Here is a 23690-nt window from a genome sequence, read left to right as displayed (position 1 = left end):
CCCCCCCGCACACCCACACGCGCGCGCACACACACACACACACACACACACACACACACACACCCCAAGCTCTGTCGCCTGAGCTGTCACCGGCCACCCCAGCCCCGGGAGGGGGCGCGGAGAGCCGCGCTTCCCCGCCGAGGGCGCCGGGTCTCACCGCGGGACTGGCAGGCTCCCGGGACCTCCGCGGTCCTCGCGGGGCAAACCGGCGGCCCCGGAGACCCGCCGGCCCCAGGCCCGGGCCGCCACCGCTGGGGACCGGCGGGCGCTCGCAGCCCCCTCAGCGCGCCTAGGCGCCGCCGGCTCGCCGCCTCCGGCAGGGAAACCGCACGGTCGCCCTATCGCTCTACCCACCGTCAGCGGGGCGACTACCGGGATCGCCATCCTCTCCATCCTCGTAGGCGACCAGCCGGGACAGGACTCGCGGCCGGCGGCGGCAGCGGCGGAGGCGGCGGGCGTCTCGCCGCCCCCTCCCCCGCCCCAGCCTCCCTACCATGTCCTAGAAAAGGTGAGTGCGGCGACCGTCGCTCGCGCCGACAGGGGAGGGAGGGGGCCGCGGGAGCAGGGGCGGCCGCGGGGCGGCAGGACCGGCGCAGAGGGCGGAGGGCGCGGGTCCGAGGTGGGCTGCGGACCGGGTGCCCGGCGGGCCGGCGCGGGACGAGGGTGCAGGGCGCGCGGCGAGCGCGCGGCGGCTGCTCCGCGCGGTTCTAACCTAGATTTTGCAAGGAGCTTTGATCCGGGGCAAGACCTCCCTCAAGGAGGTAAAAAACTTCGTTAAAATAGAGAGCGAGAGGGGCGTCCGTGGCTTTAATGAGGAGGAGTTGGGGAGCACGGCGGAGCCGCAGCCGCCGCTGCCTGGCGAGCCCGGGCCGCCGGCTCCGGGACGCCCCCAGCTCTGGCTCGCCACCCGCGCGCGGCCCCGAGCGCGGCCGATGTTGCGACTGCTCTCCCGGCGCGCGTGACGGCTGCCCTCGCGGGAAAGTTGCGACGCCCGGCGGGGAGCCGTGTGCCCGGGGCCTCCGCGGCCGGCTCCACGCCGGGCACCGTTGGGCACCGGGTCCCCGAGTCCCCAGCAGCCGGCCGGCTCCGCTGCAGTGCCGCCCGCCTCTGGGGAGAGTTCCAGCCTCCCGGGGCTCGGGACCCGGGATCCCCGGCTTAACTAACTGTAAGAAGAGGAGGGGCCTATGGACACAAGGTGCCCTCCTCCTCCCGGGGGTTCAGCTTGCGGGGAGCAAGGGTGAGCCTGAAGCTGCACAGCTGCCGCCGGCGGCCTGCGGGTCGCCGAGGGCCAGGGGACCAGATTTAGGTGTGTACGTCACTGGCGCTGACTCCCAGCCAGCGGCGGAGTCCAAAGCCGAGCCCCACACCGGTCTAAAAGACCTTAGAAATTAAAGTTAAGGAGCCCATCCTTCGGCTTAGCAAGTGTCCGGGTGGGCGGGAGGAAAATCGGCGTGGGGGCAAAGGGAGGGTGGCGGGGTTCCTGCTCGCAGGGAGATAAATGGTCTTTAGGAAGCAGTTTCGTTCCTTCCCCTCCTCCAGTGTGCCTGCTCCAGGTATGCGCACCCCTCCACACGTTGTAAAGTAAATATCCTCGACAGTTCGCTTTCTTGTACATTGAACTAGTGGAAAAATCCAGTACTGAAGTAGTAGTACAGTAACAAAATTATCAGGCGCCTCGGCTCTTGACCCTGGCACTTTTTTTTTTTTTTTTTTTTTTTTTTTTGGCAGGGGGTGGGGTGGGAGGAAGGCTGTGTTTAAAGGGGTTTGGCTGCGCTGAAAGCACCCGCTTTTCCTGCACGGTTCAAACAAGGAAACTGAAATCGAGTGGGAACGCGATCCCCTGGGTCTCGGACCGCGGAGACTACGCCTGCTCGGCAGAGAGGTAACTCCGAGACCTGGAGGGGGGCGGGGAGCAGGGCGCCCGGGGTCCCGGAGATGCCCACCCGAGCGGTTCCGGGCCTGCGGACGCCGTGGGCGGCGCTGGGCGCGCGCCGCTGCGGCTCACCTGGCGCTGCAGGTGGAGGGAGCCGGGGCACAGCATCCAGGCTGCCGCCGCGTCACTGCGCTGTCCCCTTCTCTCCGGCTTGCCTGCGGTGCCCCGTGGGGACGGTGGGGTGGGCGAGGGCAAGTTTGGGGCGAGGGAGCGAAGCGGGTTAAAGGCTAGCGAGTGCAGGGGTGCCCCGGGTCGCGGCCACCTCGGGGACCCGGGAGAACCCGCCGCCTCTGCGGCTTTAAGGAAGCTGCGGAGTCCAGGCTGTGTCGCAGCAACTTTGTATCAGTCATGTCGCCCGCCCGGTGACTGACAACCTCGACTGTCCAATGAGAAGCGCGCCTGGCCCGCACAGCGTGGAGCCTGGTTTCCCCCTTGGCCAATGGGAACGGCTCCGGCGGGCGGGACGGCGACCTGAACTTTCTGGACATGTGACCCGCTTTTAAAAGGGCCGGCCTTCCAACTAGCCCACTCCCCCTCGGGGCTTCCCTCCCTCCGCCGCACGACCTGGCCCTGCCCCGGCCCCTCCCCTAGCTCCTGCGCACCCGGGGTGTCATTGGGCCCCGGAGAAGAGAGCCAACTTCAGGCTGCTCGGAGGAAGCCCGTGCAAGTCACCTGGGCGCCAGCGCTGCCGCTCGGGCTCTCCCCCTGCAGGGAGAGCGGCACTCGCCGGCCTGGATGTGGCTGGATGTGGGGGGACTCCGCAGCCAGGGTGTCGTGGCGGTGACAAGCGCTGCAACAGGTAGACAGCGAGCGGAGGACCCCGGCCGAGGCAGGTGTGTAGCGGGGCGCAGCGGGGCGCCTCCGGTCCTGCCCGGCGAGTGGCCGCGGCGAGGGTGGCTCGCACTTTGCAGGGAGAAGCCGCTGCGTAATCCGGAGGCACAGTCAGTATGGTGCTGTGTGCTTGTTGTTTTGTTTTGGTTTTCCACCCCTCCCCCCCCCCCCCCCCCCCGGGCCGGCTGAGGACTATTTTGGGAAAGTTTGGCCACTTTGGATAAATGCCCTCTAAACAGCGGCTTTTAACCGCCTTTGGCAGTGGGCGGTCCTACTACCCTCCCCTTCCCCCCCCAAAAAAAATGAATTTCAGATCGTTTTCCTCTTGCAAATTTTAAAGGACAGTTGAATAATGTTTCTTTCATCTATCAATTGCGGAAGCTCCTCAGGCTGAGTGGGAGGTGTAGCGATAAGGGCAGTTGAAGGAGCTAGATCCCCATAGATCTTGTATGAACCGGCTCTGGAAAATCTTGCGTTTCCCATTCCTTTATATCTGGGGGAAGCTAGGGGAGTCTTAGGGCCGAGATAGACAGGGGATGAAGCTGCTGTTGGTGGCATCCTTGCCCAGACGGGTTTTAGACGCATGGCTTTTCCTGCTGAATTTTTAAGAGACGGGGTTTAACTCATAATGCTTTATCATACCATCTGCTTTATTTATTTATTTATTTATTTAGGCATAGTTCGGAAAACTTTTGATAGCAGACTCATTATTAATGCCGCTGAATTTTAAAGGCACCGAACTGTACCTTAACATTAAGGGTCCTCTTACTCTAGGTGCTGTTATTAGTGATCTTTCCACGGCAATGATAACAGCATTCTCAATCTGTGTAGTCCTCCCCAGGAGCTTTCATTTCTCATTTCACATCATGACACATTACCGTGTGTGTCATGAAATGCTTTCGGAGAGAAGTTTGGGAGGGGGGCGGATAACGCACAGCCTTTTCCTTTATGGAGTAGGTACTTTTTTTTTTTTTTGGACAGCTGATGTGGCTAATGGGTCAGGCAGGTGGACAGAACTCAGGTGTGCCTAGCTCTGACTGGTTCTCCTACTCTCCTAGCTGACCTTGGCAGATTTATTCTATTTCCCACTCCTGGGTAAGAGTGGAAGGTTCACAGTCCTGAAGAGCAAAGCAACTAATGCTAGCTTCCTGAAGTCATGTTCTGCCTTCTCAAACAGTCCTTGAGGCTGGGGCTCTACTGTCTCCACACTCAACAGCAGATTATTGGGGGAAAGATGCCATTAAGAAGGGGGTACTTGGGGGGGGGGAGCGTTACAATTGAAAGTTTTCAGAAAAGATACAGATTCCCAAGGATCTTTAATAATTTCGGGAAAAAGAGAAACAACTTTTTTTTTTTACAAGAAAGGATGATTTAACAGACTATGAAACAAAATTTTAAAGTCTATTTTCTTCAAGAAATAGGATGTAAGTGTACATCTATTTCACAGCTTTTGAGAGGTTTAGAGCTATAGAGACCTGACATGTGGCTCATTTAGGACAATAGTGGCAAGTGCCCCTCAGGATTTTAGTGTGTCCTCTGAACACACACACACACACACACACACACACACACACACACACACATAAAACCTGTTGGTTTTTTCCTTACCTATGTGAATTTTTGCATGAAAATAAAGGTTTATAATGACCCAAGAGTCTGTGGTATAGTGTTCACTGTGAAGCTTATGGGCCTGATTTTCCCTGAGCTAGGACTTCATATAATTCATTGCTTTATTTTCTACGTAAGTAACAAAAACTTTCCCTTTACCCTCAGGATAAAGTTTCATGAAGAGCATACCCATCAAGTCATATTTTTAGTATTCACTGGTAAGTTCAGGTTGACTGAACTACTGTTCAAAGCCGTGGTCATTATGTCAATTCTAAAAAGCCAACCCCAGTTTCCTGGACCATACAGGAAATAAATTTCTAACCTAACTCATCTGTTTGTAGAAAATACTAACTAAAATAATAACCAAGGAGAACTCAGCATAAAATATTTCAGTAATCCTGTTTTAAGAGCATCTGATCTTGGAAACAGTGTTTGCAGAGAAGCATGCCAGCTGCTGTCCACCCTTTTGAGTTGGTTGCCAGCCTTTACTTTGTTTTCCTTGCGAGGTAGATGAGGTTGATAGATGAGGATACGTTGAACAAAGCCAATTTAGATTTCAGCAAAGCCTCTGGCAACTTCTTCATGATAGTCCTGTCAATAACCTGGTGAAATACAGTCGGCCCGAGGAGATTGTTCTGAGACTGCAGGGTTTGGTGAACCTGGACTTGGAGTTGAGATCAGCTGTTTGATGTTAGCTGATAAGGAGTTTCCCTGTAGAAAGAAACTGGCTGGTGCCACTGTCTCCAGGAGGGATTCTACTGTGAGCTTTAGAGAGGTTTGTAGACCTGGCATGTGGCTCATTTAGGCAATAGTGACAAGGATGTTAGTAGGTCCCCTGAAGGACAATATGTAGAGAAATCAAAGTATTTCCGGCAATGCTGGATTAAAAATACACTGCTTTCTTCACTTTGTGGTCTCGCAGGGATTTTGGAGTCCACATTTTCACTGTGAAGCCCTAATAAAAAGCAGAGTGCCCACCTATCCCAAAAGACACTGGAGTGGGTGAGGTTCTGGAGAAGGGTCTGGGTGAGGGTTGCCTTCAGACTCAGGGCAGATAGCCCTGTTGCCTAGGATTGCGGGGAGGTGGAGGTGGAGGGCTACAGGAATGAGGAGGAAGGTTCCTGCTGGAGCCTTGTAGGGAGCATGAGAAAGGACCACTTCTCCTTCAGGGAGCTCATGGTGCAGTGCTCCAGAGAGGAGCGTGAGTTTGGTGATGGAGAGGAAGATAGATGCACACAGGGGCTTCTGTTCTGAACACAGGCATGGTTCTTGTGAGGCATAATGGATTTGAACCTGAAACATCTGTATCTCAGCTGCAGAAAGAGCAGAAGCTTCTCTGTAGAAGCAGACACAGCACACAATCTTTACTATATTTTTCAATTTATTGCTATACTAAATGAGCTTTCAGAAGAGTAAAAAAGTCCATTACTAGCCGTGATTTGGGACCTAGTTCACTTTGTGTGTGCATGTGTGTGTGTTTCAAATTTTACTTGGTTTTAATCCATACTTACTGTTTTTGACATTACCAGATAACTACCTCAATCTTTGTGATTTGATTTATTTTCAACATTTTAGTGATTGATTTTTGATTAAGAATTAATAGAATAATGTTCTTTAAGTGAAAGCATGCTACATAATTGGTAGACGTTAAGGTTCATAAATTGAGTATTGATTATAGTATCAGAGTTAAACATTTTTATTTGCATTTTACTATTCATCTGGGACACAGTGGTAAAATTGATAGTTTCCGACTACCCAGAAACATAATTTAAAATCTGTAGAATACGGAGAAGTCAGGGGTTATTGTAATACTCGGGCAATTTGTGTATTACACTTCCTTGTAGAGGCTCATGAGATGTAATGCCAGGTTATTTAGTGGAGTCATTGTATTGTTTTGCGATGTTAATTAATATAAATTCTGTAGAAAAGGACTTCCTGGTCTTTTTTTTTTTTTTTTTTTTTTAATGAGGAGGGGGGAAAGGTGAAGCAAAGAAAAGACACAAAGCTTTACATGTGAAGAACTGCAGGCTTGGCTGGGCATACATATGAAACACATACAGGCACGATTTTTAATACTAAGATGTATAGATAAGATTTTTCCGGACAGAATCAACTTTCTGTCAAATATTCCTTTACAGTGGTCATTTTTTGTTTGTTTGTTTGTTTTTGTTTTGTTTTGTTTACAGCACATGTCCAGGGATGGCTTTGCTCCCTAAGGACCTTTGGTAATTTGCTGACACTCTTATTGGTTGTCACAGCGGGGGGCGGGGGGGCACTCTGGTGGGGAGGAGGCAGAGCGCATGCCTGCCATCTTCTGCTGCATGAGGAGCCCCCACCTCCCCATGCAATAAAAAATGACCTGCCTGCAAGTGTCCTTAAGACCCAGGTTGGGAAACACTGGTAAATAGAGAGACCTGAGATCAAATTCCAGCTCTTCCACTTAGCTGTGTGGCCAGCATCTCTGGCTCTGGCTTGTAGTGTTAACTCCTTGGTTTCTGTTTGTTGGTGTGTGTGTGTGTGTGTGTATGTGTCTAGGTTGGTTTGTAAAGTTAAATAATGTATCAGAAAGGCTTGTAATCGTGTGTTGAATTATATAGCTTATAATAATTATGCACACATAGTCTATTATAATCTGTTCATGAACTAAGAGGAGATGGAAATGAATGGATATTGAAGAAACTCCCATTGGCTCCTTTTGGATGGAAACTAGAAGGTCTGTTTTGTTTCTTTTTTTGGGGGGGTGGTTGTTTGTTTGTTTTTTACTACAGATTCATGACTGTTCTTAGACCCAGAATGTAACAAGTGCCTGGGAAATATTGCTGAATAAATGCTTAAATGATCAAGGCCCTTCGTAAGCTTCCTCCATTTGCGGTTGAGACTAAAACCATCTGGCTGTGGAAGACTTGGGCAGAGGTGTTGCTAGGTCAGGGTGCTTGTTAAAGTCTCTTCCTGCACTGAAGCGCAAGAAAGTCCGGCTGCCGCTGACCTGTCTGGCAACTGCTCTGATCCAAGTCAATCAGTTTATATAAACCTGTACTTTTCAGAACTGACCCTGCCTGAACTGTCTTCACCGCTAATATGCCTTAAGGAACTCGGACTGTTTTAGAAACAATTCGTCAATGTTTTTTTTTTTTTTTTTTCCTATGGCTATTCATTTGGTAAGCGTATATTTGGAAACTGTAATTTTAATTGCATTTCCACATCATTTATAATAAGGCCATATATTTGATCATATGGCCAGCAGCTTTCATGTGGTCAAAGTTTCCCTAAAACCTTGGAGTCATAAAGGTAGTTGTTTGTTTTGTTTTAGTGTATAAAGGAGCTTTAATATGGGAGAGAGCTTAAGAGCGAGGAAGGAAGCCACGCTCTTGAGTAGAAGTGGATCCCAAGAAAAGGTTACCCAGGTTAGTCTTAAATTTGACTTTTGTTACTATGCTTTTGGCTTTGTCCAGTCAAACATTTTCCCCTCTGACTACCTCATCAATCCCTACAATTATATTGAATATTGTTCAATATCCAAGAAAGTCAACATATGTAAGTGTTTTTTACAAGCTGTAGAGGTGGTATTGTAGCGACTTTTATTGAGACCCTAAATTATATTTGGTTCTTCTCCTGTCTTCTGAACAAGTTGGAGTCGATATTCTGTTTGTGTAATGTATTGTGTCAGCACCCAAGAAGGTAAATTTTAATGTAACTAGAAATATTGTTTATGTTAAGTAAAATATACATTGTAGTTCAATAAATGCAGTTTTAGAATGCATTTTAGAATACAAAACTGTTGTTATTGACGCTAACATTTTAATCTAAATCTGCTTTTAGCAATGGAAACCAAAGGCTACCACAGTCTCTCTGAAGGTCCAGATATGGAACGACGCTGGGGTCAAGCTTCTCAGCCGGTGGAGCGTCCTTCACTCGGACCTGCAGAGCCCACTGATGAGAACAACTACATGGAGATTGTCAACGTCAGCTGTGTTTCCGGTGCTACTCCAAACCACAGTACTCAAGGAAGCAGCAAGGAAAAACACGAGCTACTCCCTTGCCTTCAGCAAGACAGTGGTCGGTCTGGGATTTTAACATCTGATATTAAAACCGAGCTGGAATCCAAGGAGCTTTCCGCCACGGTGGCTGAGTCAATGGGTTTGTACATGGATTCTGTGAGAGATGCCGAGTACACCTATGATCAGCAGAACCAGCAAGGAAGCGTGAGCCCAGCAAAGATTTACCAGAACATGGAGCAACTGGTGAAGTTTTACAAAGAGAACGGCCACCGGGCCTCCACGCTCAGCGGAATGAGCAGGCCTTTGAGGTCGTTCCTGCCTGACTCCGGGGCCTCCGTGAACGGTGGGGTCTTGCGCGCCGCTGTGAAGAGCCCGATCATCTGTCACGAGAAGAGCCCCTCCGTTTGCAGCCCGCTGCACATGCCATCTTCCGTGTGCAGCCCCGCGGGCATCAGCTCCATGCCCTCCTCCACAGCGAGCTTTGGCAGTTTCCCAGTGCACAGCCCCATCACTCAAGGAACTCCTCTGACATGCTCCCCCAGTGTCGAAAACCGAGGCTCGCGGTCCCACAGCCCCGCACACGCTAGCAACGTGGGCTCCCCTCTCTCCAGTCCGTTAAGCAGCATGAAGTCCCCCATCTCCAGCCCTCCGAGCCACTGCAGTGCAAAGTCTCCCGTCTCCAGTCCCAACAACGTTCCTCTGCGCTCCTCTGTGTCCAGCCCGGCGAATCTGAACTCAAGGTGCTCCGTTTCCAGCCCTTCCAACACCAACAACAGATCCACGCTCTCCAGCCCGACAGCCAGCACAGTGGGCTCCATCGGCAGCCCCGTCAGCAACGCCTTCGGCTACGCCGCTTCAGGCGCCTCCGCTGGAGCCGCTGCCCTCCAGGACGTGGTTCCCAGTCCAGACGCCCACGAGAAAGGTGCTCACGAAGTTCCTTTCCCCAAGACAGAGGAAGTCGAGAAGGCCATCTCCAACGGTGTGGCTGGCCAGCTCAGCATTGTCCAGTACATAAAACCAGAACCAGATGGGGCCTTCAGCAGCTCCTGCCTGGGAGGAAACAGCAAAATCAACCCCAGTTCGCCATTCTCGGTACCAATAAAGCAAGAATCAACCAAGCACTCATGTTCAGGCGCCTCTTTTAGAGGGAACCCCGCGGTCAACCCATTTCCGTTCATGGACGGCTCATATTTTTCCTTTATGGATGATAAAGACTACTATTCCCTATCAGGGATTTTAGGACCACCTGTGCCCGCCTTTGAAGGCAGCTGCGAGGGCAGCGCATTCCCAATGGGGATTAAGCAAGAACCAGAAGATGGAAGCTATTACCCCGAGGCCGGCATCCCATCCTCTGCCGTCGTTGGGGTGAATTCGGGTGGACAGTCCTTTCACTACCGGATTGGTGCTCAAGGGACAATATCTTTATCACGGTCACCTAGAGACCAATCTTTCCAACACTTGAGTTCCTTTCCACCCGTCAATACGTTAGTGGAGTCGTGGAAACCGCACGGCGACCTGTCATCTAGGAGAAGTGACGGATATCCGGTCCTAGAGTACATTCCAGAAAACGTGTCAAGGTAAGCTGACTTGCTTTGTAATCCTTTCTCTCCTATCCCTCCTCCTAGCACCCTGCCTCCCATCATGACTTTGTGAATTGTTACAGTCTGTCTGTATTTCTGTGATCGAGAGGGATGGTCATTTTGGGTTCTCCTTAAAATGTTGATCTAGCACTAGTTCTTGAAGTAGAGAAACCAAAAATTCTGAAGATCTTTTATAAGACGTTGTGTTGACCTTGAAGAAACATATATAGGCATTTCTCTGTTGTCCCTTGTAGGTGTTTGGAAAATGATTATTTTCTAGCACCAGTGACTGTATTTACTTTAGCAGACCAATGCTCATTTTTTTCCCCTATCACTGTTTTCTGAGACCGGATTAAATGACTTTCCTCATGGCTTTTGTCTCCTTTTCATATTAAAATTCTTTATTAATTACTTCCATAGTTGTGAGAAATAAAACAGACCCACAAGTCTGTTACCTACAAGCTTCTTTATCTCTATTTTAGAGGAAAACTTCTTTTTGGGGGAAGAGCTGGTACGGCTAATTATATGAAAGTTGTGGTTTCCTGTTCAAATAAATCATTTCCTTAACTGTGAAAGCCTTTAAAGACTCAGTCATCTAAAAGCACTTGGTAGACAATTTTACTTTCTTATGGTGGGAATGAAATATGTCACCATAGTGTTGAATTGGTAGACTTATAAGTCATGAGCTCGGCAAGAAGACATACTGTATTTACTGTAAAAACGTGTCTTGGTTTTCCTTGTTGCAGACTGTGCTGTGTGTGTTTAGGAAAACAAGGAAGAGGGTTGAGATGTGAGTGTAAAGGTGGTTCTTATAAAGCGAACACGTGCGTTGGACTTTGCTCCAACTCTGGCTTTAGTACATGAATGTGATAAACGAGCCTTTTGTAGAATATATAAAGTCTAACTTTTCTGACTACGGTTCATTCTTTTGGCATCTAGGTCCATGTGGATATTGTTATTTCGTCACATTTTTATTTTGTGAAAAATATGTCCATCTTATTAACAGAATACGGGTATATCCATAATCTCATAACTTTTACTGTTTCTTTTTCAAACACAAGGCAAAACTTTCGGTTTGAGAACGCTTTTCCTTATCACTGGTTCAAACCTTTCTCGTCTTGCTTTTATAGAAGCGAATGTCCCAGAAAGAATGCATTCCTGGCAATTCTTCATGGCACAGACTGTCATATTGCAGTGCTGGACCTCAGTCCCTCCTGGCTACCCAGCAGCCCACGTCCGTACGCATACCAGCACACAGCCCGTGCTTGTGTGGAGAGGGTTCGCCTCCTCTTGTGAATACAGGAAAAGGGAATGCTTTCTGCTTGTGCACAGGCTGGTTTTGTGTCAATTAAGATTGGCTTTCCATGTTTGATTGTGAAATTTTTAGTGTTGCTTGACATTCTGTAGGCTGATAAATCTTTGCAGCTTTCCTTGGTGAAGGCCATCCAAGCCTATTTGTTTTCTCATTTCAAGAAGACAGGCTTGAGGATCAGAGGGGACATAGGCTGTTTTGTAGATTTTGGTACACACACTATAATAATTTCATCCGTTTCATCATTGGTCTCTTTCTTTGTATCTTTTTAGATAAAATCTGTTTTCCCCATTTTCCACTTATGATGATAATATCTCATTTCAAGGAACGTTGGGTAAATTAAAGAATTGATTGTGATGAATCAAGGCTATGTGTCATGTCTCTAGGTCTTACTAACTTCCCTCCTCTCTGGGAAAAGCCTATTTTAAAGATTTCAGAGTGTTATCTGAGGGTTTCTGAGGATTCATGAAATCATAAATGAATGAGTAGAAGATTTATGAACATGAAAGGTAGACCAATGGAGCTTCATTGGTAGCGATATCTGAGTAGCTAGGGATTGCTTCAGTTTCCACACTGTAACTGTTTACCATTCACCATTTCCAAGACAGCACTCAAGGTTCGTTTTCACTATGGTCCCAAAGAATCAAGCCTGCAGTGATATGAACAGACCTTTAAAGCATTTCATCCCGTTTCTGAGAAATCCATGTGAGGCTATATTTTTTTCATATGCGTGGCATAAACTATATTAGTATAGTTGAATGTGGGTCTTGGTATGAGAATCTGGCTTATATTAAAGGAAGACAGTAGGCTTGCCAGGAAAAAAAAATGGCCAACTTCTTTACCAAAGTTTATCATCTAGAGAAATAAAGTCATTTTTTCTTAAGCTTATATTTTTATTAATATGTGATTGTTAAATAGCAGTTTTGGCTTATAATTTATTTTTTTCTGTAACTCACATAAACAAAGGATTGATTTTTATGTCTTGGACCTTTGGTGTGTTTTTGTTTTGAAACCTGTATGCTATCTCTCCTAGCCTTAGACCTTCCTACGCCAGCCTCCCAGATGCCAGGGACACAGGCCATGCCACCAGGCTTCCTAGCTACCCAGGTGTGGTGGTGCACGCCTATAGTCGCAGCACTCAGGAGGCAGAGGCAGGTGGATCTCTGTGAGTTTGAAGCCAGCTTGGTCTATAAATCCAGGACAGCCAGAGCTACATAGAGAAACCCTGTCTTGAAAGTAAACGAAACGGAATGGGAGAAAGGAAAGAAGGAGCTTCTAGGATGGAAATTGATAATTGCTGGTCAGTCCCGTTCTCCACACGTTTTGAAAGTTGATCAAAAAAGCCGATATAATTTGCATTAGCCTACCAAGCATTACTTTGAAAGAGTATCCTATTCAACCAAGAAAAGCTATTATCACCTCCAGTATCTTTTTAGCTGACAGGAAAGGGTACGGGCCATGGCGTACGTGTCTTCACTTTGCTATGTGGGCAGTCTGTGGGACCAGTGACGAAAGTCATGTCTGTTAATCATTCCCAGGGAAGAGGCTGAGTTCCAAGTTGTAAAGTAAATTATGACCAAGCTAAATGTAAAGCCTTAGGGTGGACACTGGACCTAGTTGTGTCATGTGGGTTAGAGTTTCCCTGTCAGCTTCAGTGCAAACAAAACTGTGACCTCCAATGAGTCATAGCCTCTCCCTCCATTCCTCAGTTTCTTTGTTTTAAAGCAAGGGAGCAAATTTTGATTCTCTGTGAAGTCTCAGTAAAGTGACTGAGACTCCCTTTGCCGGATCAAAAGAGTGTCCCTTAATACAACTGTTAATCTGACCTCAAAAAAATTTTTAAACACACATATCTCTCAATATATCCTTATCCAGATGAAGAAATTATTTGCCATGTTCGAGTGAGCATAAGTGGGGGTGACCTCTCATTGAAAATTTGAGGCTGTTTTTTGGAGGGTCCTTTTTTGAATCCAATGTTTCCCTTTATAAAATTCTACACCTGCCATGAATTCCTTGTTCTTTTTATTTGCATTATTCCTGGCTCAAGCTGGCCATTCTGTTGACACAACACTGGCTGTTTATGGCAATAGCCATCGTCACTTTGATAGTCTCATAATGCAGTGCTAACATTGACTTAGACTTTTAAATAGAAAGTCCACTGTTTCAAAGGGCAGAGACTGGCAGCTTCCAATACAAGCAAGTAAGAACTTACCATAATTCGTAGTTTTCTTTATAACAGAGGAGTAAAATTTAGAAAATCTCAGATACTTGTTTTTATTTGGCAATTATCTTTGACTTTTTTTTTTTTTAACTCACTTTCTGTGGTGATACAAAAGTTTCACAATTCAAGAAGTTTGTGCCAAACGTTTCCCTCTCAGTAAAATTTTTCAGATAAGCTGCGGTGACGTATGTAGCTTTCCATGCTTCAGACTGCAGAATCACAGCAGAGTGATGGAGGCATACTGTGTGCCTGATTTCTGCTGCTGACGATAGTAAATCCACGATGGCCTTAGCTTTGCTTACGCTGTGCGTGCGAGCGTCAGACAGCTTTGCCGAGGACATCTGGGAGTGAGGACAGGTAGCATTCTTTTGCTTACTTGTTACATAATATTTTGACTTTTAAATGGTTAACATATCTATAATTTCTCTAGGTGAGTCTTTTAAATACCATTTTTGAAATGACTTTAAAATGAGATTTGCTTCTCATTTACTTATTTCTAGAGAAATGAGTGATTATTTTTTTTTCGGGGGGGGGGAACAAACAAAAAAGCAAACCAGCTTATAAGTGAGTAAATACCATATGTGTCTTTCTGCTTCTGGGTTACCTCACTCAGGATGATCTTTTCTAGTTCCCACCATTTGCCTGAAAATTTCAAGATTTCCTTGTTTTTAATTGCTGTGTAGTATTCCATTATGTAAATGTACCACAATTTCTATATCCATTCCTCCATTGAGGGACATCTAGGTTGTTTCCAGATTCTGGCTATTATGAATAAAGCTGCCCTAGGGAAAATGCTTAATCCTCATTCAGAAGGGCAAAGAGGATAGACATCATGACATCAGAAGTAGGAGAAGACAAGGAACAGGACAGGAGCCTTCCACAGAGGACCTCTAAAAGACTCTACCCAGTAGGGTATCAAAGGAGATACTGAAACGCAGACCCAAACTTTGGCAGAGTGCCAGAAACCTTATGGAAGAAGAGGGAGATAGAAAGACCTGGAGGGGACAGGAACTCCACAAGGAGAACAACAGAGCCAAAATTCCTGGGCCCAGGGGTACCTGCAGAGACAAATACTCCAACCAAGGACCATGCATGGGGAGGACCTAAACCCCTTGTTCAGAGGAAGCCCATTGAGGGTGCTCGGTGTCCAAGTGGGTTCCCTAGTAAGGGGAACAGGGGCTGTCTCTGAATGAACTCAGTGGCCGGCTCTTTGATCATGTCCCCCTTTCAGGGTGCAGCCTTGACAGGCCACAGAGGAAGATGATGCAGCCAGCCCTGATGAGACTGATAGACTAGGGTCACATATAAGGGGAGGAAGACCTCCCCTATCAGGGGACTAGGGAAAGGGTATAGGGGGAGAAGAGGGAGGGTAGGTGGCACTGAGAGGAGACGAGAGAGGGGACTGCAGTGGGGATACAAGTGAATAAACTGTAATAAATAACTAACTAAATAAATAATAAATAATTAAAAATTAAAAAAATAGTTTACAAAAAAAAGCAAATCAAGTGCTTCATAAGGTACAAAGCACTGTGACAGTGTATTTCTGTTAAGTCTTGCTTCCCACATCACAAATGTCTCAGGTATAAATTCCAACACATCCCTCTTTTACCAGTAATACTGCCTTATTGAGTGCTTCACAGTTAAATATGAAGATTGAACTAAACTCCATAGTTGCAATTAGATAAATTAGACAGTTTCACCTTGAGGTGGTTTTCATCTATGTGATCCGCGGGAACCAGGACCTGGAGATTATCAGTTATAGATTTGATTCCTTCTGCTATATTGAAATTCAGGGCGTGCCCAACCTTTCCTGTCCTTGCATGACAAAGCAATAACAGATGGTATATCACTTCCATAATTTCAGAGTAACTCTAGACTTCCTTTAATGTTTGGTGCCATTATATTTTGCCTCTAAAATAATAACCTTTCCGGCTTTCAGATGTTGCTTTTAGTTTTCTATTGTTTATCTGGCAACAAAATTGCAATCCTGTAATAAATAATTTATCATTTTTCATTTATTTACTTAACTCAAGTATAGAAAACATTGAGCTTCTTGATTATGCTTAAATATACATATTAACTTGCATAATCTTATCGAGAAATTATTAATGAAAACCAAGGAAATTTTTTTTTTTTTTTAAAAACTGTGCTCAGTGGACAGTATTCTCAAGAGATGCACCTCTATTCTAAACATATTCTGGTTTCAAACTTGTGAAATGTAGATTTCAGTTTAGTTTTAAGAATTATATTTTGTTCCTTATAAAGTTAACGTGTAATCACAAACAGACATTTGTTATGTAAGTGATATTCTAGAAACCTCTAGATTTAGATTGTTAATGCTATGGCCGGAGCCCATATTGCTACTGACAGGTAGGCGATGTGTATTTATGAGCAGAAAGAGAACCCTGTATTCAAGGAAGGGTATAGGCTAAAGAGACAATAATTGAAGCTATTAAAAAGCCAGCGCCTCAGGGGGCGAGTGTGAGACACCCACCGTCTGGATTGGTAACTATCCGCCACTGAACTTCACCACTGATAAGGACACCAGTGGTGTGGGGCTTCCCCTTAGGCCTTAGTTATCATTGAGACAAATCTCTAAAAGGAATTACAATATGAGATGGAGTGAAGTATAGCTTGTAGGTGATGGAGCTGACTGGGTGTTCTAAGCAGGGAGGTGATGTGGCTAACCCTGAAAATGGGGGGCTGAGGGCAATGGTCACAGCAAGCATTTTTCAGTTAATCTTAGAAAATGTGGATGAGCTGGATACTGCCTGGCGCAGGGAGTTCTGGGGCTGAGCAGATAAGGCTGAGCTGCGGGTGAGGATGGGTGGGTGGGGAGAAGGAGCCAGACACTGCTTACTTGGAACCAGAATGGAGTTGAACTTGAAATGGCTATATAAGGTGGTAGGTAAGGAAAAACCTCTTCTAGGCAGCTTAGCTGGCTTTTGCTTCTTCTTCCAGGCAGTTGGTAGGGCTTTAGTGTCTTCTTTGCAGCTCACATTCTCTTCATCTGATGGGGACTCTCAGCTTTTATTGCTCACTCTGACATGGAGGGGCCTAGTGAATCTGGTCAGTTTCAGGAACTTCCTGAAGATATTTTGAGTTGTTGACTTTCCTTAAGGAGAGTCCCTGCGGATGGACTGTTTCTATCCGTGAGGACAATGTCCTACAACAGCGTGTCTGTGTGCATGCATGTAGGTGCCAGAGGCCAACCAAGAACGTCATTTCTCAGCCACCATCCACCTTGTTTCTTGAGACAGTCTCTCAGTGCCTAAAGACTCACATATTAGAGTAGATTCACATGGCACCAAGCCTTAGGAATCTACTCTTTCCACCTCCCAGGTTCTGGGATCACAAATCAGCACCACTGTGCCAAGCTTTTCTTTTTTATTTTTAACATAAGTTCTTTGGGTCAAACTCAGTTCCAAATGCTTGCACTGTAGGCCCCTCAAGGTACTGGCCTTGAGAACTACTCAAAACCCCTTAATGGCTGTTTGCCATGTCTCCTCTTTGGCTCCCTGAGACAGGCAGCCAACTTCTGCCCACCAGGGGGGAGAAAACAACCCAAGATCAGGTGTCAAAATCTCATCAAACCCTCAGTTTAAATTCCCACCAATCCCCACCAATCTAAATAGACTCTTGCCTGTTTGATAGTTCAGACTAGTCCTGAAAAAAACCAAAGGAGCCCATTAATGCTGCTTTCTATGTCTCTTTGTCATGACTCTATTATTCTTTGAGCACTTTGTTTTCTTGCCTTCAGTCTTGTACTTTCTTTTCCTAGTCTTGGAATCACCTATCTCTTTGAGGAGTGTCCTACTCCTGAAGATGTTCTTGTTATTCTGATTGTCGCTTCACTCCACATTCGGAGTCCCTCTGTCTCTCTATCTCTGTCTCTCTCTGTCTCTCTCTGTCTCTCTCTCTCTCTCTCTCTCTCTCTCTCTCTCTCTCACACACACACGAACACCATGGGCACTGTCTTCCTTGTTGAACTGTCATTTCCTGTATGAAGCCTCACGCCTGGCAATGACTATGTAAACTCTGAGGCACATATCTGTTTCTGCTTGGCTCCCTCTCCATGGTTATCAGAGCTTCATTCTAGACTACCACAGACACCCATCCTTTCCCTCCTCTAAGAATATTGCTATTTTGTTGTTGACCTGAAGACCAAATTATGAAAGCAAAAAAAAAAAGAATACCATGTCGAAAAAGAAAGCAGAAACTTCATGTTATGAGTATGCAATGAGTAATGACGCACAATGAAGAGAAATGGAAAAGTCCAGAGGCTGGAGAAATAGCCTGTAGTTAAGACTGTTTGCTGCCCTGCCAGGAGACCTGAGTTCTGTTTCCTGAACCCACATTTCATGGCTCACAACCACCTCTAACTCTGCCTCCAAAATATCGAACATCATCTTCTGGCCACCATAGGCACCCAGCCACACGACATTCATTTACACATACATGCATAAAAATAAAATCATTTTAGAAAAAGAAATGGTAAGTCAAGAAGAACTGGCTTAGAGAGGAGGTGAAGGTACCTTGGTATGGTGGTTTGAGTAAGAATGCCACACCCCCACATAGGCTCATAGGTTTAAATTCTTGGTCACCAGGAAGTATACTATTAGGAGGTGTGACCTTGTTGGAGGAAGTGTGTCACTGAGGGTGGGCTTTAAGGCTTCAAATGCTTAAGACAGGCCAGTGGCTCTTTCTCTTCCTGCTGTCTGAAGCTGCAAATGTAGAACTCTTTGGTACATCTCCAGCACCATGTCTGCCTGCATGCTCCCATGCTTCTTGCCATGCTGATGATAATAGACTAACCCTCCGAAATTGTAAATCAGTCCCAATTAAAGGCTTTCTTTTATAAGAGGTGCTGTGGTCATGGCAACTCTTCACATCAGTAGAACATTGACTTAAACACTTGGTTACATGCATTTTGAATCCCAGCATTCTCTCTGATTGTGAACTGCCTGTATGGGTGGAAGTGTTGAACAGGCTGTGTGAAGGGTTCTTTATATGAGTATTGATTGTGAAGGTCATGATGGATGCATTTGGCTAGGAACTTGAAGAAATGGACCCCTAACATGAGCAACATACCCTAATAAGAGATGGAAATTATTTATAATAACATAGAATTGATACATGGATGCCAAATCTAAGAATTACTGTATACCTTGGAAACCTTTCAAGATTATAAACCCAACTCATTATGGTTATAGGTCTCAAAGTTAATGCCCAGAGAAATTACATGTTTCTCACTACCATTTGCAGTAGTTAGTTAAAAGCTGTGGGAGAAACCTGTGTTCTATCTCTATGTTGAGTTGTCCCTCTCTTCCAGGAGGAGATAGGGACACCATAGTCTGGCATTCTTGTCTATAGGCGCAGGAATATGGTGACAAGAATTCTGGGGAGTTCTGAAGAGGGATTCCATAGTGGTGGAGTTGAGAATTTGGCCATGATTGGTCAAAGGAAAGGAAATAAAGTAATAAAGAGAAGAAATATGGGATGTGTGAACATACCAGAAACTCTAATGCCTTCAAAGACATCGGGGTGACGACAAAGAAAGGGATGGGGGTGGCGGGAGAGAATGGTGCGAGGAGACAGTAGTAGGAGACAGGGTGTGGTTTTGTAAGTTCAGCTGGGAAGAAGCAGTAGGCTTGTCTGAGGTGAAAAAGGTGGGAGGGAGAGAAGATGACAAAGGCAGTGTCTTTGGAGAGATAAGGCTGGGAAGCGGCCTAGGATCAAATGTTTAACTTCCTGATGGAACCCGCGTCTTTTGGCGGCTGCTGGTAGCTGCTATTACCTGTTTCATGAACACAGAAACAGACACAGGATACATGGCTAGTCTAGTGCCACCCCACTAAGGTAAATGGAGAAACTGGCAGTTGAAAGAGAAGAAAGCTGAATGTCCTGAAGAAATGGGCAGCCTAATAGAGGTTTTAAAGACGTAAATCAGATTGTGTGGCCAAGACAAAGCCCTCTGCTGGCTTCTCACTGAAAGGAGCATGAAGTAATGGAGCATCTTAGTTCTCGGTACCCAACTGTTGGATTCAGTATTCGTTTCTTCCTTGTCTTTTGCCTGTTCTGAAGTTTCTGTGGCTCCGGGGGTCTAAACTCCATCTCTTGTTTACGGGTCCCTGCACAAAAGCACCTCTGCCTCCAGATTTTTTGTTTTTCTTTCTGGTCACTACAGATCTGTGCAGATGTCATCAGCCACAGTCCTGCCTCCCAGCCATTTTCACTCTAAGTGGTGACTCAGTGTCAGGGGAGAAATCCCACATGTCACCTCATCTAACTCAGACTGTAACAAGAGGTTAAGCCTCTGGAGCAACCAGGACCCAGGCTAGCCATTTCCAAAAACTCGCTAGATGTGGAAGTGAAGGGATGAACCCATTAGCAGAGGGACTTGGGGTCGGTGGGTATTAATATACAATCACTGTGTAAATACCGGTGATGATTATAGATTTGTATTATAGGTTTGTGAAATTATTGTCAAAAGACACTGAAAAATCTATTGAGTTTAGCTAAAAAAAAAAAAAAAATAGCCTCTATCAGTACATTTTAGAGATGTTCACAGAGTAATAAAGAATGTGGTTTTGTTTTTCTCATTTTATACAATAGAGTAATTGGTAATGATGTTTTCTGAGCTAATTGGTAACATATGCTCTTGAACTTTATTTTGAGGTACTTAAAAAAATCAAACAGCAAACTTATTCTTTGGATATGACATTCTGTATGTTTTCCTGAGTGAGCAGCTATTTACCTAATCAAGTTGCCTAGCCCACCCAAGTCTCCATCTGTGGCCCCTTTTCATCAACCCCTTCCTTCACCCCCAAGCCTTAATGACCCTAATGCGTGTCTTCTTGTTGGATCTGTTAATTAATTTTTAAGAAATGTTTATATGAATATACTGTATTACAACATTTCCAGTCCTTTCTCTCCCATACCAGCACCTCCTGTCTCTTGAACCCCTTGAAATTCATAACCTCTTCAGTAAATATCGCCATTAAACATGCGTACACACACCCACCCACATGCACACATAATACACCAAGTCCTTTCAGTGTTGCCCCGTGTGCTGAGCACTTAGGATTGGATTCCTCCTCAGGGGATTTGCTTGTAATCTCTCAGCTACTGTGGGTGAAACCTCGTGACGTTTTCCCCTGTTCGTGTTGACATAGTGACAGATGTGGTCCTTGTGCAGGTCCTGTTCACACAGCCACATTGTTAAGATTTCATGGCTGCAGTGACCCTGTCAGGCAGGTCTACAGGATGGTCCCTCACAGGGGCATCCTAGTGGTGTCTCTAACAGCCTTTCCACCCTTCTTCTGCAGCTCTCTGAGCCTTAGGAATGGGGTTTGTGTTGGGAATGGGTTGTGTTGTGTTTGCCACGTGGGACAGAGTCCCCCCACCATGGTCACTAATTCTTTATATTTTAACCCGTTGTGAATCTCTAGAGTAAGCTTCTTTAGTGAGTGGTGAGATCTACATTTACCCAGGGGAGAAGGATGAATATTTAGTATCCAGGTGGGAGTTGCATTTATTTAGGAAAATGACAGTAACAAGTTATCCTCTAGGGGACATGTTTAGCTCTAGGGCTTAGCTAGGTTTACAGTACCAGGCATGAATCCTCTTCTACTGCATGGGCCTCAAGTTCAATTAGACAGCTGTTGGCTACCCTGAGAGATCAGTGCTCCTATTGTGTCACCGGGGTATATTTTCCTAGATGAACATGTGAGCAGAATAATAGCTCATGTAGCCTTTTGAATTGGCTGGATTCACTTACGATGTGCTTGGCATCCAAGCTATTGCATGCGCTGGTGCTCACATTCTGTTCATTGCTGACTGATATTCCATTCATGGCTGAGCCACATTCTGTCTATCCGTTTACCTGCCTCTGGCATTTCCGTTGCTGCCAGTTTAATTTGCTCCACATGAAAGGTGCTCTACATGTTGATATGCACATCCCTATGTGGACGTAGGTGTTACTTTTTCTTTAGTAATGCAGATGGCTAGAATAGCAGGTAGGTGCAACTTCAATTTTTATAAATAACCAGATTGTTTTCCAAAACGGTTTTAACATTTTATGTTCCAACCAGCAATGCATAAAACTTTGAGTCCACTGCACGCTTGCCAACACTTGGAAGAGTGAGAGGGTTTTGGCTTTTGATATTGTAATCGCTGCATGTTGATGTCTTATTGTAGCCTAAATTAACATTTCCTGACCTGTAAATGATGCTGCGTGGCTTGTCATGTTTTGTCATGCATGTTTTGTCATGTTTCCTACCATGCTTGTTTACTCCTAGGCCCATTTTTATTAGGTTGCTTTCTTAGTTTTCTTTTGTCTGCTCTTTCTTAAGTTTAGTTACAGTGTGTTGTGAAATGTTTTATTGCATTTTAATTTTAGGTATGTTGGGCAATTTGCATGCACCCCAGCACACATGTAGAGGGCAAAGGATGACTTGCAAGGAGTCTGTTTCTCCTTCTGCCACGTGAATCCTAGGGATCAAACTCAGTTGTCAGGTTTGGTAGATAGCTGTTGTCTGCCTAATCAGTATATTTTAATGAAGAGTTTTGATAAAAGACCTAGACTAAGAGAAAACCAGCTGTTTAAACTTCTGTATTAAAATGAAGGGCACACCCCTACAGACACGCGTGTACCAGCACACACTGCCACCTCCACACACGTGCACATCTACAAACACACAGGCACCCACTCATCCACACAGGGCATGTTCACACACCAAATGGAACATTCTGTATTGTCAGTGGGCAAAACGACAGGCAGTCTTCAAATTATTTAATACCCACCACTGTGTTCTTGATGTGAACAGGCCAAATGAATACGAACAAGCCCAGTGTCCTACCATCTTTTCATCTAGTTGGAGAAGACGGCTCTAATGAGTGTGCATAGCCTTTTCCTGTTCTGTAATTATGTGTTTGGTTGTGCGCTGCTGATAAGTGTTACCAAAGATTGGAAAAGGAAGAGTTCTGTGTGGGCTGGAAAGTCAAGGAAGCTTTCTTTATATGGGAGGTGAGATCCAGTTGACATTTGAAGATTGGTATTTGGTGGTGAGTGGGGAGGGTATTCAAGGATAAGTAATAGCACAAGCTGAGTGAGCAGACAGCACAGGCGGAGCTTGCTTGGAGGGAATTAATGGTGTTTGGAGAACTTAGGATATAGAATCTGTGACTGCTGGGATGAAGTATCAAGCCCTGCTAAAGTCTGAGTATGACATGTGCCCTGTAAACATGTGTGTTGAGGGGTTTGGCCCCACTATTGGGGGGTTCAGGAGACTTTGGGAGAAGTGGGTCACTGGAGACATGTTCTTCGCGGTGTAGTCTTTCCCTGGCCCCTTTTTCTTTCCCTGTCTCCGCTTTGACTTCCATCACTTCAGTTGTTCTTTTTCATCAAACCCTCCCTAGCACAATGGTTGCAAACTTAAGAACCATGAGCTCAGTGAATAGTTCCCCTTTTTTAAATGAGTTCTCTCAGGTGTCATGCAAGACTGACTGATTCCTTTTTAATGAAACACAAGTCAACATGTTTTATAGACATAAAAATGGCAGGAAAGGGTATAAAGGTTAATCTGGTAAGGGAACTAGGGACTATCTATAGATCCAGGACAAAACAGAGAGGTAGCTATATGGGTAATTCAGGCAGAGTGGGAGCTCCAGTGGCCAGGTAGTGGATAAGGAACAGAAGGAGGCTTAGCAGTACTTTAGAGAAATAACTAATTGAGTGCTCAGTTACATGCTACCTACCCTGTTTCTACTACACCATTAAGCCGTGTTTGTTATTGGCAACCCAGAAATAGTTTCCCAAGGATCACTGCAAAGAGAAACAATGCAAAAAAAAAAAAAAAAAAAAAAAGTACAGCAACAATAGCAACTTTCAAGCAAAATTATGGTATTAACATAAAACAGACTGTCTTAGTCGGTGTTTTATTGCAGTGAAGAAACACCATGGCCAAAGCAAGTCTTATAAAAGAAACCACTTAATTGAGAGCTTGCTTACAGTTTCAGAGGATTAGTGCATTATCGTAAGGGCAGGGAGCATGGTCACACAAACAGCACTGAAGCTGGAGCTGAGGGCTATATACCGATCCAAAAAGAAAAGGAGAGACTGAGCCTGCTGCAGACTTCTGAACTCTCAGAGCCTACCACCAGTGACACTTTCTCCAATAACACCACACCCTCTAATCCTTCCAAT

The 23690-nt window shown here is 45.8% G+C and overlaps 1 protein-coding gene across 5 annotated transcripts in view; it reads left to right on the top strand.

The window, feature by feature from the left end:
• The first annotated feature begins 419 nt into the window (after window positions 1–419).
• Nr3c2 (nuclear receptor subfamily 3 group C member 2) overlaps window positions 420–23690 on the top strand; it is a 324977-nt gene continuing 301706 nt past the window's right edge. Inside the window, exons 1-3 of one of the 5 annotated variants that reach the window (XM_055609004.1) lie at window positions 2564–2766; window positions 7683–7776; window positions 8192–9947. In XM_055609004.1, the coding sequence (XP_055464979.1) occupies window positions 8194–9947 (1754 nt within the window). In that variant the 5' untranslated portion in view covers window positions 2564–2766; window positions 7683–7776; window positions 8192–8193. Of the gene's footprint in view, window positions 509–1829; window positions 1883–2563; window positions 2767–4571; window positions 4591–7682; window positions 7777–8191; window positions 9948–23690 lie in introns of those variants that run through there. The other 4 variants (XM_055609002.1, XM_055609005.1, XM_055609003.1 and 1 more) reach the window with 4 other exon arrangements.

Source organism: Psammomys obesus, unplaced genomic scaffold (assembly GCF_907164565.1).
Source record: "Psammomys obesus unplaced genomic scaffold, mPsaObe1.curated_primary_1811, whole genome shotgun sequence".
Lineage (NCBI taxonomy): Eukaryota > Metazoa > Chordata > Mammalia > Rodentia > Muridae > Psammomys > Psammomys obesus.
Note: the sequence above shows the minus strand (reverse complement) of the source record. Positions and strands in the feature narration are given on the sequence as shown.